This window comes from Melanerpes formicivorus, unplaced genomic scaffold (genome assembly GCF_026170545.1).
Source record: "Melanerpes formicivorus ecotype bairdi unplaced genomic scaffold, bMelFor1.0.p_v2 SCAF_60, whole genome shotgun sequence".
Classification (NCBI taxonomy): domain Eukaryota; kingdom Metazoa; phylum Chordata; class Aves; order Piciformes; family Picidae; genus Melanerpes; species Melanerpes formicivorus.
In genome coordinates this window covers 4,371,146-4,387,193 of record NW_027142412.1, presented here as the reverse complement: position 1 = coordinate 4,387,193, position 16,048 = coordinate 4,371,146, and the positions used below count along the sequence as shown (strand labels likewise).

Sequence of the window (16,048 nt, the reverse complement as noted above, 5' to 3'; positions counted from 1 at the left end):
TGAGCTGTTCGGAAATTAGCTGTACCATTTTCTCCTCCTTCCAAACGTAATCAATAGTAGAAGTGTAGGAAGGCAGTGGGTTGTTTTCATTTTACTTGTAGAATTGATAATTTCTCTTTCTAACACTGCTGGTGGTGCATCACATCTTTGGTTTACAACCTTCAGAATCTATTAGCTTCCATTTGCCTTCCGGTTCATATTTCGCAGGACAAACCCAAAGTGTCTCACCAAAGTACCTCACCTAGAGCTACAATTTATTTTCAGTCCTGATATTCTCTCCACAATACAGCAGCAAGAGCTTGGACTTACTTAGAAGTACTCTGGTGCTACTGATGACCAACCTCTGAACAACCACCAATGTTATTCCTTCCCAATGGCTACATAAACTGCTTCTGTACTCTTTTCTTTTCAAGATTTAACTAAATGCACAGCACAGACCAATGCAGATCTTTAAAGACATTTCCAAACCCATACATCATGGGGAAAACCCTTTCCACAAAGATAGCTGTTCTAAGCCAGTGTCTGACATTTCCAGAAGTAGAAAGCAGGTTCCAGGCCAAAGTAAGAGACCCTACCTTTCATCATTCATTGTCTACCCCACCCCAGCAGCTCTCTTACCTGACTGCGCCGCTGCTTCAGTTTGATCTTGACCAGAAGAATGAGGCACACCAGAGACACAACCACGAAGAAGGCCAGGAAAATCCCCATGTCGAAGTACTCGGTGGGCTGCTAAAAATTCAAACAAAAGCATTATCTTTTCTTTTTGTAGTCACACTTGACCTCCTGCTCCTTTCTCTTCTCTGCTTTCTCGGTGGCTGTCAGCACATGCAGGCAACCACAGTGGCCAAAGCCAAGTCCTCGTGTTCTGCTCATCAGCCAGCATGCCACGAGGCAGCACCTGGGCTTCCTATCGCACTGCATGTGGATCAAATACACAGAATGCCAGGCACATGGTGCCAGGTTTGCAGTGTCTCTGAACCCAGCCCACACAGCCTGGGGCTCTGAAAGGAGTGAATCTCAACAACACATACTTTGCTGAATTACTGGCTTGCTTGCGCATGCGAGTGAAACCCAACATCTGCATTTGCAGCAAACGGAGCGCTTTTCAAATACATCTCTTAAGAGTAGAATCCCATGAGAAAAAACCAAAGTGGTAACTGGGAGATGGATGACCTCTAGTTTTGTTCTTCTTCCATAACTATGTGTAAAGAGTGTTTAAAAAAAGCTCTAAGAAAAACTACTTTGTATTACAAACTATCAAACAATCAACTCATGTTTAAGATAACACAGAGAATTATTAGTTAACACAAGGCAGATTACCTTATCAAACTGACATTCCAGGAGTGTGCAATCATTTAATTAAGAAAAAAAAAAAACTTTTACTATATAATATTTGTGGTCATTCATATATTCAAAATAGCCTTATGAAAGACAGCAGATGCCACATAGTGAATTCTACACTTACACTCAGTGTAGCTGCTTGTTCACAGTGCAGTTCCATTTATTTAGGTCAACAGAATTTCAAAAGTATGAATGCTCATGGGGAGTATCAAAAAATCTTCACACTCAGTGCTGCTGGCAAGCACTGCATGAACTAGCAGCAGAGCAACACCTACATAAAACCCTCGAAGTCTCACCCGTGGGGGACGATGCTGAATCCTTGCTCGTGCCACCTTCTGCTTGTTAACTATGTTCATCAGCTTGACAGCATCAGCACCCTTCACATACACCACTGGTCTCTTCAGAGGGTCCTCTGAGCCCTGGTTCAGCTAGAAGAGCAACAACAAATCTACTCAAAAGGCACATTTCAGGAAATCTACCTCTTTTGGAAAGTGGAGAGAAATGGAATACGACTGTGGAACTGATTCGAGCCCCATCTCCTCTCTTCTAGCACAGACCTTCACTTAAGTCTTCCACAATTAAACCTCAATAAAACTTTTTACTTGGGCTGCTCATTGAGTTTTTGTGGTGGGTTGTTTTTTTTTTTTTTTTTTTTTTTTACAGACCAAAACTAAGATTAAGGATAAGCAAATGATCTTTCTGAACAACAATTAGGGTTGCTAGCTGAGCAAAGCTGGACAAGGAATGGCTCGAGCATGAAAGCTCAAGAGAATGGCTCAATGGAAGAGGGAGACTTGGGGGTGCCATTTGGTGACAAACTCCCCAGGAGCCAGCAATGGTCTCCATCAGTCCAGCAGGCAGCTGTGTGCTGAGCTGAATCCAAAGCAGGGAGAGCAGCAGCACAGGGAGGGGATTCTGCCCCTCTGCTCTGCTGAGACCCCACCTGCAGAACTGCTACCAGCACTCCATGTCCACGGACATGGAGCTGTCAGAGAGGGTCAAGAGGCCAGGAAAATAATCAGAGGGGCAGAGAACCTCCCTATGGAGACAGGCTGGGAGAGTTGGGGCTGTTTAGCCTGGAGAAGGGAAGGCTCCTGGGAGACCTTAGAGCTGCTTTCCAGTCTGCTGACAAGCAGATGGAAATGGTACAGGGCAAAAGAAGGAAATTACAGTAGCATGAGTAAATTGAACAAGAATAGTGCATGACACCAGATAGCTAATCTACATAGTTGATATCTCCCTAAAATTTGTCTAAAACATATAGGAAACTACCAATGGAATGGTCTGCTTTCCTGCTTACAAAGTACTCAATCTGTGCAGACGATGCTGACAGATTTCATTGATACTTTAAACCAGATTCTTTCTAGTATTTGACTGGGCTGCTGAGAACACTGATAAAACTGTTTTTAAGACAGATGGCTTTTTGAAGAGCTAAAAAGTACTGAAGACCTGAAGTACTTGAATTCAGCCCAAAGATCTTATATGCCTACAAGGCTTGCTGGCCTAAGGCCAAATCCAATCCCCTGTCCCTCTCCCTCAAGATGTCTTGTCCAAGAAAGAATTCACCTGATTCTTCAGTAGCTTTTGCACACTGCCACGGTCTTGCTCTGGGTGCTGTTACTCCCCTTCAAACTATGCAAAAGTAAAACTAAAACAAATCAAACTTCACAGAGCACTTCTAAAAACAAGTTCCATTTTCAGTGTGCAGTAGAAGCCACTCAGATGAATGGGACAGAAGCCCACAAACCTGTATGGAAAGCCCTTCCACCTGGTAGCGACTTTGCCACCGAACTGTCCTGGCACAATTCCTCTCCTGGTCAGGCCTGCTCTCTGTTTCTGCTTGGTGGCTGGCAGCAAGGATGGCCTTTCCTAACACTCCTCTCCTGCCTTTCAAAGCAGTCTCTTTAGTTGCTCTGCTGCTTCCTAATAAGCATACTGAGAAAGCTTTCCAGACAGCTCCCTCCAGTGTCTTAGGACACTTCCGCTTGAATCAATGACACTCCAGATTAACTGATGTCAGTTTTTCCTCCTTTGTTATCCAACTGTCATTGTTTTCCACAATCCCACTGTGAGTACCAAAATGGTATTTTAAAAACAAATTAGCTAGTATCCCCTGATGTCAAGGGTTCTGAAAGCTTTGACTATGAATCACAACGCATGAAACACGGGTATCCAGACAGAGCAGCGTGAGAAAGGAGCCAAGCAGGTCCAGCCACTCCTGTTTCTGAGTGTTTACACAGGCTGCTGCTCTGTCCTCTAACAGCCTACTTGGTCAGCTACTGCACCAAGCCATGAACCTCCCTCCATTTTGTTGGCACACCCAAAATAGTCAGTCATCCACTAAACTAATTTTCCAGCTACGTGGGACAGTTGCACCCAGTTCATTATCAAGAATCAAGAAAGGAAAGTTGCTGCTGCTAAAAGAAAGAGAGCAAAACGCAGTACTCAGTGTCATAAGTTCAGAGCAGGGTGACTGAAAGTAACTGGAAGCTGTAATACAGAGGGAAAAAGAATAGAAAAAGATTACAACATTGTACAGATAATTGTTCTGTATACAAAAGGGGGGGAAATATCCCTGAGCACATCTGCAAGATGAAGGCTGTAGCCTTGATGTATAGACAGAGCAAAGCTCTCCAGGCATCCATCACACAGGGCCTGCATTCCTTTGTCCAACACTCACTTCAGAATTAAAGCTGACTTTTTTAATGTAAACTCTGATGATCTCTTTTTCCCTAAAACCATCAGGCCACACTTGAAAATGCTCAGCCCCACTTGTTTCTGCTGCAGCAGCAACAGTAGTTTTCTTTCAGGACAAAACCAAACCAGATGCAGATTATTTCTGGGTGTGCTGCGTTCGCTCTCCCTACTGAAGTAACTCAGAATTGGCCTCAGAAGGACCATGCCAGAGCATTTCACAGAGACATTACCCCACCCACTCCAAACAAAAAGATGGAAGTTATAGCAACACCCCCAAAAAAGAGACCACAAATCATCAGCTGTGAACAAGAAAGGAATGTAAGTTTTGTAAGCATCTTGCTTAGAACCAGATTTGAAAACAGTTTAGCAGCCTCAGATACAGTAGCTGCTAACAGCACTACTGATCACAAGCTGGGCAGGGCCAAACACCCCATGTTCTGCGCTCAGAGCTGGGCAAATGAAAGCTTTTTCACTGGATAGTGGGCCACTAAAATTTTGCCTCCATCCTTTCTCAAAACCTCAATCCTGGACCTGGATTCCAGCAAAGGCTGTAAGAAAAATGTAGCTCCCCAAATTTTTCTATCATATTCTCAACAGTTCCACTTTTCTGCCTGCCAGAAGATGAGCAAGAAAAACCACAGCACTATGTTCTCCAGGGTCAGCAGCTGCAAGTGTTAAGGCAGGTGCACTCTGTGATCTGTATGTCCCCAAGTCTTGCCTCAGCAACTCCAAAAGAAGTCAGCAGAGACTGTAATAGAAACAGGCTCCCTTCTCCATACCTGATCAATGGCATCTGGGTTTTCAGAAACATCAAAGATGACTGCTGTGGCTCCTCGCTGTACTGCTCGCTTTGCCTGCAATTAGAAAGAGTCTTCTCAGTCCCACCCAGAAGATGACTTACCTCAAAAATGCCTCCCTTTCCTCATCTCCAGGTACCAAACACAGCACGTTGTGTTTCTGCGTAGTTAGAACAGAGTAATCACAAACACAAGAACTCCTGGGCCAGCACGGAATGCAGTTAAACCTCGTTATAGCTTCTGCAATCTCTCTGCCCCTTTCATCTCAAACTCCTCCTTCAGCAAGCTTTTAAATTAATTCAGATGTAAGAATTCTGATTAAATTATGTTCTTTTTCTCCATGTTACTTGGAAGTGCTATTAACATCAATCTTCCCTGTGATTGGGGTGGGGAGACAAACTCAACAGCTTAGTGGAAAAAAAGAAAAAGGCAAAAAAAGGGGGACAGGTGCTTCACATCTTTTCAGTGTCACTAGCAGTCCTGACAAACCAGTGCACCACAAGCCCTGCACCAAGTCCCTGGGAGAGCACTGCTCCTTCTGACCATCAGAGGTCAGGACTGCTGCATGCAGCACTTCTGATGGAGGTGGTTCCAGACCTACTCAAGTGCATGGCTTCCCACCCAGTACAGAGTGCATAGAGAAAACAGCATTTTAAGACAGAGTATTTTTATCTGTGTCTGCCTCTGTACATCTGTTTAAATGTTATTCAATGGCTCCACAGAGCAAATATTCCCAGTGACTTTTCACAGCTGTTACTGCCTTTGTTGGATGCAGAATGCAAGTAACAATTTCTGCAGGTGATGACAGCTGTCATAACATAGGTGACAGCGACAACAGGACACAGGCTCTTCAGAGAGACTAGCAGAACCTGTAGTTAAATGGAGATGTAAAAGAAACATATTGAAGTGTTAAGTTATGAAATACCACTCAGGATTTTTCAAGGAGAATGTTGGCCAGGACAGTTAGTTTGAACCCCCACAGGTAACTTTCTTTGCTTTCCTCATGTACTTTATTTTAAATAAACCACACCCATCTGACAGCATTTTGAAGGAACCCAACCCCCTAAAGGGCTCCTTCTCAGCCCAGCAGGTATTTGTCTCTTTTGAAGTCCTGAACACCTGGCTAATCGCTAATAGCTCTTGGGGAGGAAAAGTTTAAAGGGATATACTAACACGTGCTGCACTGCCCTGTGATGCATGCTTAGCCAGGTTTCCCTGGAAGCACCTTTCACATCCAGGCAGTGCTTGCTGAACTCTCGTGGGCGGCTCGGGTCCTTCTCTCAGGGTGGTCAGTCAACAAGCAAAGCACTTTGACCTAAACAGAGATTCTGCAGGTTGGCAAAAAAAAAAAAAAAACCCAACCTTGATTTTGTGAACAAACTGAATCAGCAGTAAAAAGTGCTGCAATTCATTACCCCCAAGATGTAATTGGCACTCCTTGTTTTGCACTACAAAATCAGATGTTAAAAGATTAAAAGTATCAAAAGGATTCTGCTGGAGAACGTAACAACAAATGGGCCGAGCCGCCTGCCGCCTCCCTTCTTCCGCAAACTCGCCGAGCTAGTTCAGCTCCGGCCCAGTGCCACCCGCAGCTGGTACCAGGCCCAAACCACGGCTCCAAGCCGGCCGCACCCGCGCTACGGCCTCGGAAGGCGCGGGCCCCGCCCCGGAAGTGACGCCGTGGAGCTGGGACAGGCTGAGGCGCTGCCTCGCTGCGGGTAACGCCTGGCCTGGAGAAAGAGGCTGCGCCGGCCGGCCCGTGTGTGCTCTCACCGGCGCCCGCTGGGGAGTCGGGCCCTGTGCAGGATTCCAAATGCTAAGGAGGCTCGTTCGTACAACGGGACCTCGGCACTGGAAGCCGGCTGCGAGGCGACTCCCAGCTTCCGAGCACCCTGCGCGAGCACGGCGAGACCGCCAGCGGCAGCGCAGTTGCGCCGGGAGGGTGTCGCGGAGGCGCGCTCCGCGGCGCTCGTTCCAGCGCTCCGCGGCTTGGCGGCAGCCCGCCTGACCTTCCAGGTTTGGCTGGCAAGAGATGAGAGAGCCGCCGCCAACGAACCGCAGCCGCTCCCTCCTCCTCCCCTCCCCGAGCTCGCTTTTAAAACCACTGCTCCTTGCTGCGGAGGGAACGAGTGCGAGCAGGCCGGAGCCTGCGCGCAGACATCGTTTCGTCTGGGATTCGCCTCCTTCGCTCAGCTCCAGATGGCAGCCGAGGCGCCCCTTGGTGCCGGCGCCCCGCTGCCCACCGCGGTCGGTCGGCTCGCGGAAGGCCCCTCCGCTCTCCTCATCCCCCCCAAGCCCTGTAGGAGAATTAAAGCCGAAACGTCTTTGAAAATACCCTATTCCTACTCGGTAATCGGGACAGCTCGAAATGATGCATGTGATCCTTCCTTGATGGCTACCCCGCATTTAAAGGCTTTCCTTAAGCCATTTTTCAAAGCAAAGTGGCCAAAGCCTAGATCAAAAAAATGCAGAAATGAGTTAGATGTGGGGGAAACAAAAACCCTAACGTTGCACTGGTCCCTGTTTTACCTTCACAGTACCGAAGGGCCATTTCCTCGGCTCCGTGCAACTGACAATGCAGTTACGGTGCCAGGCGTGGTCCCTTCTGAGGTCACTTGTCATCTGTGGTTTAAATAAATTACTACATAGCAGGTTTTTTGGGGTTTTTTGTTTGGTTTTTAGAGTAATAAAAAATCCAGAACAAAGCAACTGGTAACTGCACTTCGAGTAACTCCAGTGACCACTCTGTTCACAGGGACAGTAGCCTTCACTCTTCCAAAAGCCTACAAAGCAAAGGATTGGACCCGTTCCCTCCAACTGGCCACCCTCTGCAAGCACCACCATCACAACTCTCTCTAGGGCTTCAAGGTCCCAAGGTGAGCTTCAGGGAAGCTATGTGCACCACAGATCAGCAGCTAACTGCCTGCCTGCCGTGTAGAAACTGCGATTCAAAAACCATTCTGTCCTTAAGTACAAACATAATAAAACACAGAACAGGTTAGCTCTAAGTAGGATTTTCACAAAGATTGTTGTTACTCATGGAGAAGGCTGATGAAAAGTTATTTTTGAGTATATTTTACCCAGCTACTTGTAGGAACTCATTGATAACCATTACCAGTAAGATGCCTATTAAATACTGTCTCAGATTAAAGTGTGGAAGAATTTACTAGACCTAGCAACCTAGAATGAATGAGAGAAAATGCATATGACAGAAGCGTGAGGAAAAGTATCTTACACCTCTGGGCCTGAGGAAATTTTAGTTATTACCTCAAAGAAAAGCAGGAAGATTTGAAGAGCTCTGCACTCCCTTCCTGTGGGCCAGACTAACACAGTAAGGAAGCAGCAACTTCCTTGATGAGACAAACTTTCAATCAGAGGGACCAGATGATTATTAAGCAGGTGCACTGCTACCTCTCATTCACTGAAACCAGGTAGGACAGCAACAACCAAACCCATAAGAAGGTCAGCCACTTGCTGACAGCTTGAAGGCCCTTACATGCTTGCAGATATGAACACTGTAAGTATCCCCTCCAGTGCTTTTTGATATGGCCTAAGTCAAATTAATACACCAGTGCTAAAGAAAACACCACAAAGAAGCAAAGTTGCTCAGCAGGGCTGTGGTTTAAGAGATAAATCACACCTTTACTAATGACATTTACTACTCTGCCAGAGTTGGGATTCCCTCACAATACACAGCTGTATTTATGTATGAGGACATGGCACTCTAATGGGTTGCAGAGTGTGCATAAACTACAGGTGAGAGAAGGACTGGGACCTGGAACCACAGGTGGGGAAATTAAAGTTTGCTAATCACTTACAGCTCTGCCATTTACATCAACATAGCAAAGCATCACACATTTAAGGTAGTAACTCCTGTTGAGCATTGCTCTTGCTAAAGCCAGATTACTAGTTATAAATACTTTTTTGTTGTTTAGGTGAACAGCCTAGACAAAAATGATGGACTGAAGGGACAAAGAGATGCTTTAGGAGTATTGGCTGCCTGTGTAAACCCACAGATAACATCCAGTGATTCCATAGCACAGCACAGCAGGCTTCACGGCACTATACTTAATACAGCAAAAAGGGAAGTACTCTTCACTGGACTACTTTGGGTGCTCCTCCCCACTACTGGGCACAAAAGAGACATCCCATTCAGGAGGATGGGGGAGGAGAGAGAAAAAGGCTCAGTAAAACCTGTCAGTATGTTTAAGAACGTAGTGGCTGCTCAAATGTCTCTTCTAGGCAACCTGTGACAGAATGAGAGGACACAGTCTCAAGCTGCACCAGGGGAGGTTTAGGCTGGATGTTAGGAAAAAATTCTTCCCAGAAAGAGAGATTGGCCATTGGAATGTGCTGCCCAGGGAGGTGGCAGTCACCATCACTGGAGGTGTTTGAAAAGAGACTGGATGATGCGCTTGGTGCCATGGTTTAGTTGATTAGATGGTGTTGGGTGATAGGTTGGACTTGGTGATCTCAAAGGTCTTTTCCAACCTGGTTAATTCTGTATTCTGTAATGTCAGCTGGAATGAGTACTAGTGCTCGTCTGATGGTGAACATAGATCTGGAGCACTATCTCCTGAAGTAAGGTGTGTTTACTAATGACACCAGATTATTCAACATATATTCAATAAGCAGCTGCTGCAGTTGGGTAAAAGAAAACATCACAGGCAGAACAAACCCCATCTCTGGCAGAGGCTCACAGTTGTACTTGCAAAAGCATTCAACATCAGACTCTCCAGTGATGCAGTCTGCTCCACCCTGCTCACCACTGCACAGACCCCATAGCATTATGTCAAACACACATTTTCATTACAAGTGTCAAACCTTGTTTTTCTCTCAGAGCTACAGAGAATACAGACAACATCTGAACCATGCTGGCATCCCTAGTCTCCCTCCTACACTGCTATCAGCCTCAATCACCACAAATACCTTGCCCCTTGAACCACCATTGGAGCTAGAAAGCAAGGCCACAGGCCAGCTCTGCAGGGCAGAGGAGGAAGGAGAAAAGGACATAGTCTACTCTGCAAACAGCAGAGGTTACTAATTAACCAGCTGATGCCTCAGTCCTGTTAATATTACAATGCCCTGGCAACTCCAGAAACCAAGGTAAGCCACGCATCAGCAGGATGCCATCTCAAACCTTTCCTGGAGAATGACAAAGGAACTGCCTTTCAGATTTCTAGTTGAAAGCAAAGACAGAATATCACAACCACCCCAGCAACAAAGTCCTTCCTTGCTGGCACTTTGGGATATACTTTACTCATGTGCCCTCCAGATACTGCATTTGCTGGGTTGGCAACAGTTGCTTCACCAGTTAAGAAACACAGCAACAGAAAAGGGCAAAGTGGTATTTTTACATTTTAAAATACACTCACAAATAAACCCCAATGGAATTCTCTTAATACATTTTAAAACTATGTAATAGAATAATAGAATAAGACCAGGTTGGAAGAGACCTTCAAGATCATCGCGTCCAACCGATTATCCAACCCACCTAATCAACTAACCCACGGCACCAAGCACCCCATTAAGCCTCCTCCTGAACATCTCCAAGGATGGTAACTGCACCACCTCCCCAGGCAGCCCATTCCAATGGGCAATCACTCTGTGTGTAGAATTTCTTCCTAAACTCCAGCCTAAACCTCCCCTGGCACAGCTTGAGACTGTGTCCTCTTGTTCTGGTGCTGGTTGCCTGGGAGAAGAGACCAGCCCCCACCTGGCTACAACCTCCCTTCAGTAGTTGTAGACAGCAATAAGGTCTCCCCTGAGCCTCCTCTTCTCCAGGCTAAGCAGCCCCAGCTCCCTCAGCCTCTTCTCACAGGGCTTGTGTTCCAAGCCCCTCACCAACTTTGTTGCCCTTCTCTGGACTCGTTCCAGCAGGTCATCCTCCTTCCTAAACTGAGGGGCCCAGAACTAGACACAGGACTCAAGGTGTGGCCTAACCAGTGCAGTGTACAGGGGCAGTAGTTTAAGGAAAATACCACCTTGTGCAGTAGGTAATCACATCAATTATGTGTGATCCATATCACTCAGTACTGAGAGGCTCTCACTGGGGTTAGGGAGAAACATTGTGATCAGAAAACAACATGAGAAAGACATTTATTTAATCCTGAACACAGCCCAGCCTGCTGGGTGGAAAGGGCTCATGGTGCATTTCAGAGTCCTGCGACTCCCTTCCCTCCAGTCTGTCCTCTGCCACCACAGAGCACTCCTTGCTGCTGGAACCAGGCACAAAGAGAAGGGTCAGCAGTAGCAGAGCAACAGGGAGGTGACTTAGGTCTTGAAGAAGGTAAGAGATTGACAGAAGACCTGGCACCTCAGCAAGTAGTGGCTGGATGCAGTTTGGGACAGCTGATGGTGTCACACAGAAACGCCGCTACGTCTTGTGAGGCCTGGAGCCTTTTCAGGGCAACAGTTCCTCTGAAGAGTCACTGCCTGAATACAGGGGCTGCAAGCTGAAATCATTGCACAAGTTATGCACTGAAGGATCAGAGCCTGTAAAATACCACTGCAGCCAACCCAGGTAACTCTGAACTTCATCCTTGCATTGAAGGCATACTGAAAGTGGATGAACTAGAAACAGCAAACTAGCTCTAAGATAATTCAGTGCAGACACAGCACCCTGCTGCGGTGCTGAGAGAAGTTCTCAACAATGGAGATATGGAGAAGTGCTGGGAGAATTGTAAAGTAAAGGCACTATCAACCCATCCAGCCATAAGAAGCCAGCCCTATAGCACCCAAACTGTGTACAGGGCATATACCAGAGCTCCTCCCAACTCAGATACCCAAGGCATCTGCTCCAGCAGAGTCCTACCTTCAAATCACAAAGCTGGCGTGTAGAAACATCAAAAGGGAAATGAAAGAATTGTGAGAAAGAATGGGAGATGGCAAAAACTGCAAGAATGTGAAGTCCTGCAGGAGTTCCATCCAATCTCAGTCAATTCCATGGGGAAGTTCAATCCCTCTGAGAAGCGAGTCTCACATGATTGCAGGAAGTTCTTTTCAACAAAACAACAGTTTTGGACCATGGTTCCAAACCCACAGCTTTAGGTAAATACTTAAATATTGTAGAACAAAGAGAAAGAGATTCAGCCTGTGTGAGATGGTGGAAAGAGCACAGAACAGGTCCGAGGCATTCACAGCAGCCTGCCCAAGGTATACTGAAACAATTAACCAAAAGATCATTCAAAAGGCTGAAGATCTTCGTGCTCATCACTTAGCATACTGCTGTCCTCTATCTCCAAGGCAAGACAAGGTACATATACGACCGCAGCACACCAAAAATGCTGAAAAGAAACTAAGGCAAGCATGGCTAAATTCAGGCCAGTTTGGGCTACAAACCTAAGTTAAAATTTAAGAAATTGATAGGAATTCTGCTTAGCATCAAGTCTTGCTTAGCCTCATCCTTAGCCAGCCTAGCTGGCTTCCATCCACTGATACGGTAGTTTTAGGGTTGCTATTTACAGTAACCAGGGACAGACATGTTAGGGTAACACAGTCATCACCTGAGGTGATGGAACAGCAAATCCAAGTCTCAGTACTGACAGAAACCTCTGTGCCCTCTGCAGGCTCATTAAGTGCCTAGGAGAGTGTGCTCAGACAGGTCACTCACACCAGGCTGAGCTGCCAGGTAGCAAATATATTTTCACTTCTACACATACGAAAATGCTGCAGTGCATCCCCCTAGACCTTCTGTCCTCTCTGTCAGGGAGTAGCATCTGCACCCAAGACTACAGAATGTAGTCAGAACCCCCCAGCCAGGGACTCCAATCTTTCTGAATGAGCAAAGGTGTGTAAAGCTCCCATGGCATCCAGCAGAACACTGCAGATTCTAGGAGATCCTCTCTCTGCCCTGGAAGAATCAGCCTGGGTAGTAAGTTCAGTATGCATGAGGGGCCAGGATTCCAGTTTATCTAGCACCCTCCCATGGGCTGGTTCATGTAAGATGACACAGACTGGCTTTCAAACAGGGATCCCTGGGTGTGAATCAGATTAGCTTCAAGGTCCCAACCTGTGATGGTTCCCTGTTGTTAGTTCGTTGAGTCTTTAAAAATAGTAACAACAAAAATTAAAAGTCCCCGAAACAAAAAATAAAAATTAAACAAACAACAGAAGAGGAAAAAGAGAATAAAAAAGGTGCAGAATTTTTGTTACAAAGGGGAACTGGAAACTTCTCTCCACACAAGCAGAGACATGGCTGTATTGCAGAGGCCTCAGGGTAAGGATTAAAGAAAAACAAAATAGAAACCCTTCCATCTCTAATTAGGGTCTTCATTTGCCAAAGAGTCATTCCACAGCAGGAGGAATTACATTCAGGCTGTTGCTTGGATAACATCTCCCAGCAGGTTGGCTCCTCAGAGCAGGCTGCTCTGAGCCAACAATTTCTGGTTACTTGGAGGCAAGCAGCCTGCATATTGTTTTAACTGGCCTGGCTTTTGCAGCCAGTTTTGCTGAAGAACAATCTTCTATTCAGAATGCAGAGATAAAAGCTTCCCTTGGTTTGAATTTGTCGCCAGTTTCTTTCTCTCCCTTTTTTTAAACATAGGAATTACAGGTTCTGGAGTTTGCATTATTTCCCTTGTAGACATCACTGTTTTTCCCCCTCTAGCCACTTGATTCCTTGCCAGTGAAGGCTGCTGTCTGGAGCCCAGCCATTCATCAGCCCCTACCTCGTCATTAACACTGCGGTGCTGGCGGTCACAGCTCATTGCTGGCGACAGGAAATCCTAACTTGCAAGAGGTTAACCACAGCCCATAAACAGCCAGGCTGGCTCATTAGTCCCTTGCAGTCAGCTGAAGGGACCCTCCGGGCGTTTCAACACTGTTCATGGACTCCAGAGTCTGTGCCCTCTGTGCTCTTCACAAACGCCTGCCCCGCCTTGGCTACCTCTTCAGAGCTCACTGTTGGGATCCTTGGGGCTAAGGTCGATCTTTACTCCTACCCAAACCCAACTCTTTGAGCATTTTGAAAAGTTCCCTGTCTGTGATGTATTTCTGGGCTTACCAAGTAAACAACACCCTGACAACTGAGACATGAATACATTAGAGTACAGCATTGGGTATGTTCAGTAGTTTTGGTGAGAGTTTCACATTCAGCAATTCTAAGGCAATAGCTATGCAAACATTGGTAATTTATACCTGATCTGTCTAGAGAACTCATACCACAAACACATCCAGCTCTACACTTCATGACATACAGTCACAAAGGGCTACATTGACCAAAAAGACACTGCAGACTCATTTGAGCTCACAATGCAATTGCTTGATTCACTTGGAGTTGGTTCCATAAGTTAAGCACAAGCACGGAAACCTCAAGTTACCCAAACAGCCACCTCCAGATAATATCCACCTGGCCCTTGTGAAGACAAAATGTTCTGAGCAGAAAAACAGCTTCTGGCAAATGAGCTCAAATGAAGTAGGACATGAAACACAAAGAGTGTTTCATGTAAGTTTTGCTCTTTCAATCTCATGAAAATATTTGCAAAACATTCCTACTTCAGAAGTTTTTATGATCCACTGCTTTCCACCACTGCTGATTGCATCTGCCCCTCATTTACTCTGAACATTGGGAGTCCCTCTGATGCAACTCTGACCACATTCCCCACTTCTCCAGTTTCCTTCAGAGCCTTCTGTCTCTCGGTACACCAAAATTAGGCCTGTCACTCATCTCTGAAGTCCCACATAATTCCATCCCCTGCCTTCCTCTCTGCTCCTTATTTTCTTTGCTTCCCAATCCATCTATCTTATTCTGCTTGCCAGCCTTCTCTTGTGCTCATTTCTGTAATCTAACATAGCTGCATTTACTTGCCCACTCACTTCTCTGCTTCAAACTCCATTTCTGTCCTCATTCAAAGGTCTGCCACTGCATTTCTCCTTTCAGAGAAACAGGCAGACTCTGTGTGTAAAGGAAAAATATCCCCTAACGACTGAGAGGCTCACAAGGCACACAGCATCAGGAGGGTCATAAAACATTCAGGTATTATTATTTGTATGTGGTGCCCATGAAAAAAAATGTTCCTTTGTTTTCATTCAGCCTGGACTCACATTACTTTCCCTGGGAGTTCTGCCTGAGCAGAGCCTTCAGTAACATGTGCTGTGCAGCAGCTGCTCCTTTAGCTTAAGGGAAAAGCAGCTGTGTGCCACAGTTGGCTGGAAGGAGTGAAGATGGTGGCAGGGCTGTTAAGGACTCAACTCTAAAAGTGGACATTTATTTAAAGTAATCAATCCAACAGCAGCAAGTCTAAGGAGTGCCCAGAGGGAGAAACACAAGAGACAGCCTCTCTCCATGGTTGCCTTTTGTAATGGTGCAGAGAGGAAGTTGGTAAAACAATGCAACAGCAGATTGCTGGCACTGGCTGCCAATGGAAAGGCCTCCACCAGTCGTGAATGAAACCCTGGTAGATCCACTTCTGAACGGCACAACCTGATTCAGCCCTTGTTTGTCCATTTCTTTCAGCGCTCCCCTCAGACTTTGATGCAGCTCTTTTCTTTCCCTCTACATCTGTCACTCTGTGGACCCATACATGACACAAACCTTTCCTGTTTTCTCCACAATTCAACTGGCTTGCCTGTCAGTTTTTCTCCTACAATCAACCCTTCCCTCCTCCTCTCACAGGGGTGAAGACAGAAAGGAGTCAGGAGATGAAAGGATTGAAAGAGGAAAGACATGAGAAAAGTTCACACAAACTCCAAACTTCAGCTACAGTGATGAGGCCACTGCTTTGTGCCGCGTCCCATCCTCTCTGCATCCAAACACTCTTACGTGCAACACTACTTCTTTGTCATACTCATTCAAATCCTTTCTCTAATCTGTGAGCCAGGCCTGGAGGTGCTGTACGGTCTGCAGTGGAAGGAAGCAGAGGCAAGGAGATGGGAGGCAGAAATGCGCCGAGCTGCAAGCAAAGGCAACTCGCTTTACGCCATTTGTATCCTTCTTGGGTTCAAAAATACACACTTGGTCCTATCAGGAAGACTACGAGGACCAACTATTTCTGTCTGTCATTGTGAAAATCCAGGTTGTTCCTGAAAAAACATTTATTACCCTCTCTTTCTGACCTTGTCTATGCAGTTTGATTAGACTCCCAGGAATCAGTGTGTCTGTATGCTGCACTGCTAGCACTGGGGAAGAAAGAAAGAAAAATGTCAAAAGATAAAGTATCAGCATCACTTAAAATACAATGCTGTAAAGATGTTTGTAACTTCCTTCATAACAC

The 16,048-nt window shown here is 46.0% G+C and overlaps 1 protein-coding gene across 3 annotated transcripts in view; it reads right to left on the bottom strand.

Annotated features, from left to right (window-relative positions):
• Window positions 1-16,048, bottom strand: part of ZNRF3 (zinc and ring finger 3) — a 67,501-nt gene that overhangs the window by 8,957 nt on the left and 42,496 nt on the right. For 2 of the 3 annotated variants that reach the window (XM_068161954.1, XM_068161956.1), the window contains exons 3-5: window positions 4,818-4,892; window positions 1,638-1,769; window positions 619-729 (exon numbers count right to left, since the gene is read on the bottom strand). In XM_068161954.1, the coding sequence (XP_068018055.1) occupies window positions 619-729; window positions 1,638-1,769; window positions 4,818-4,892 (318 nt within the window). The remainder of the gene's footprint in view (window positions 1-618; window positions 730-1,637; window positions 1,770-4,817; window positions 4,893-16,048) is intronic. The other variant, XM_068161955.1, reaches the window with a different exon arrangement.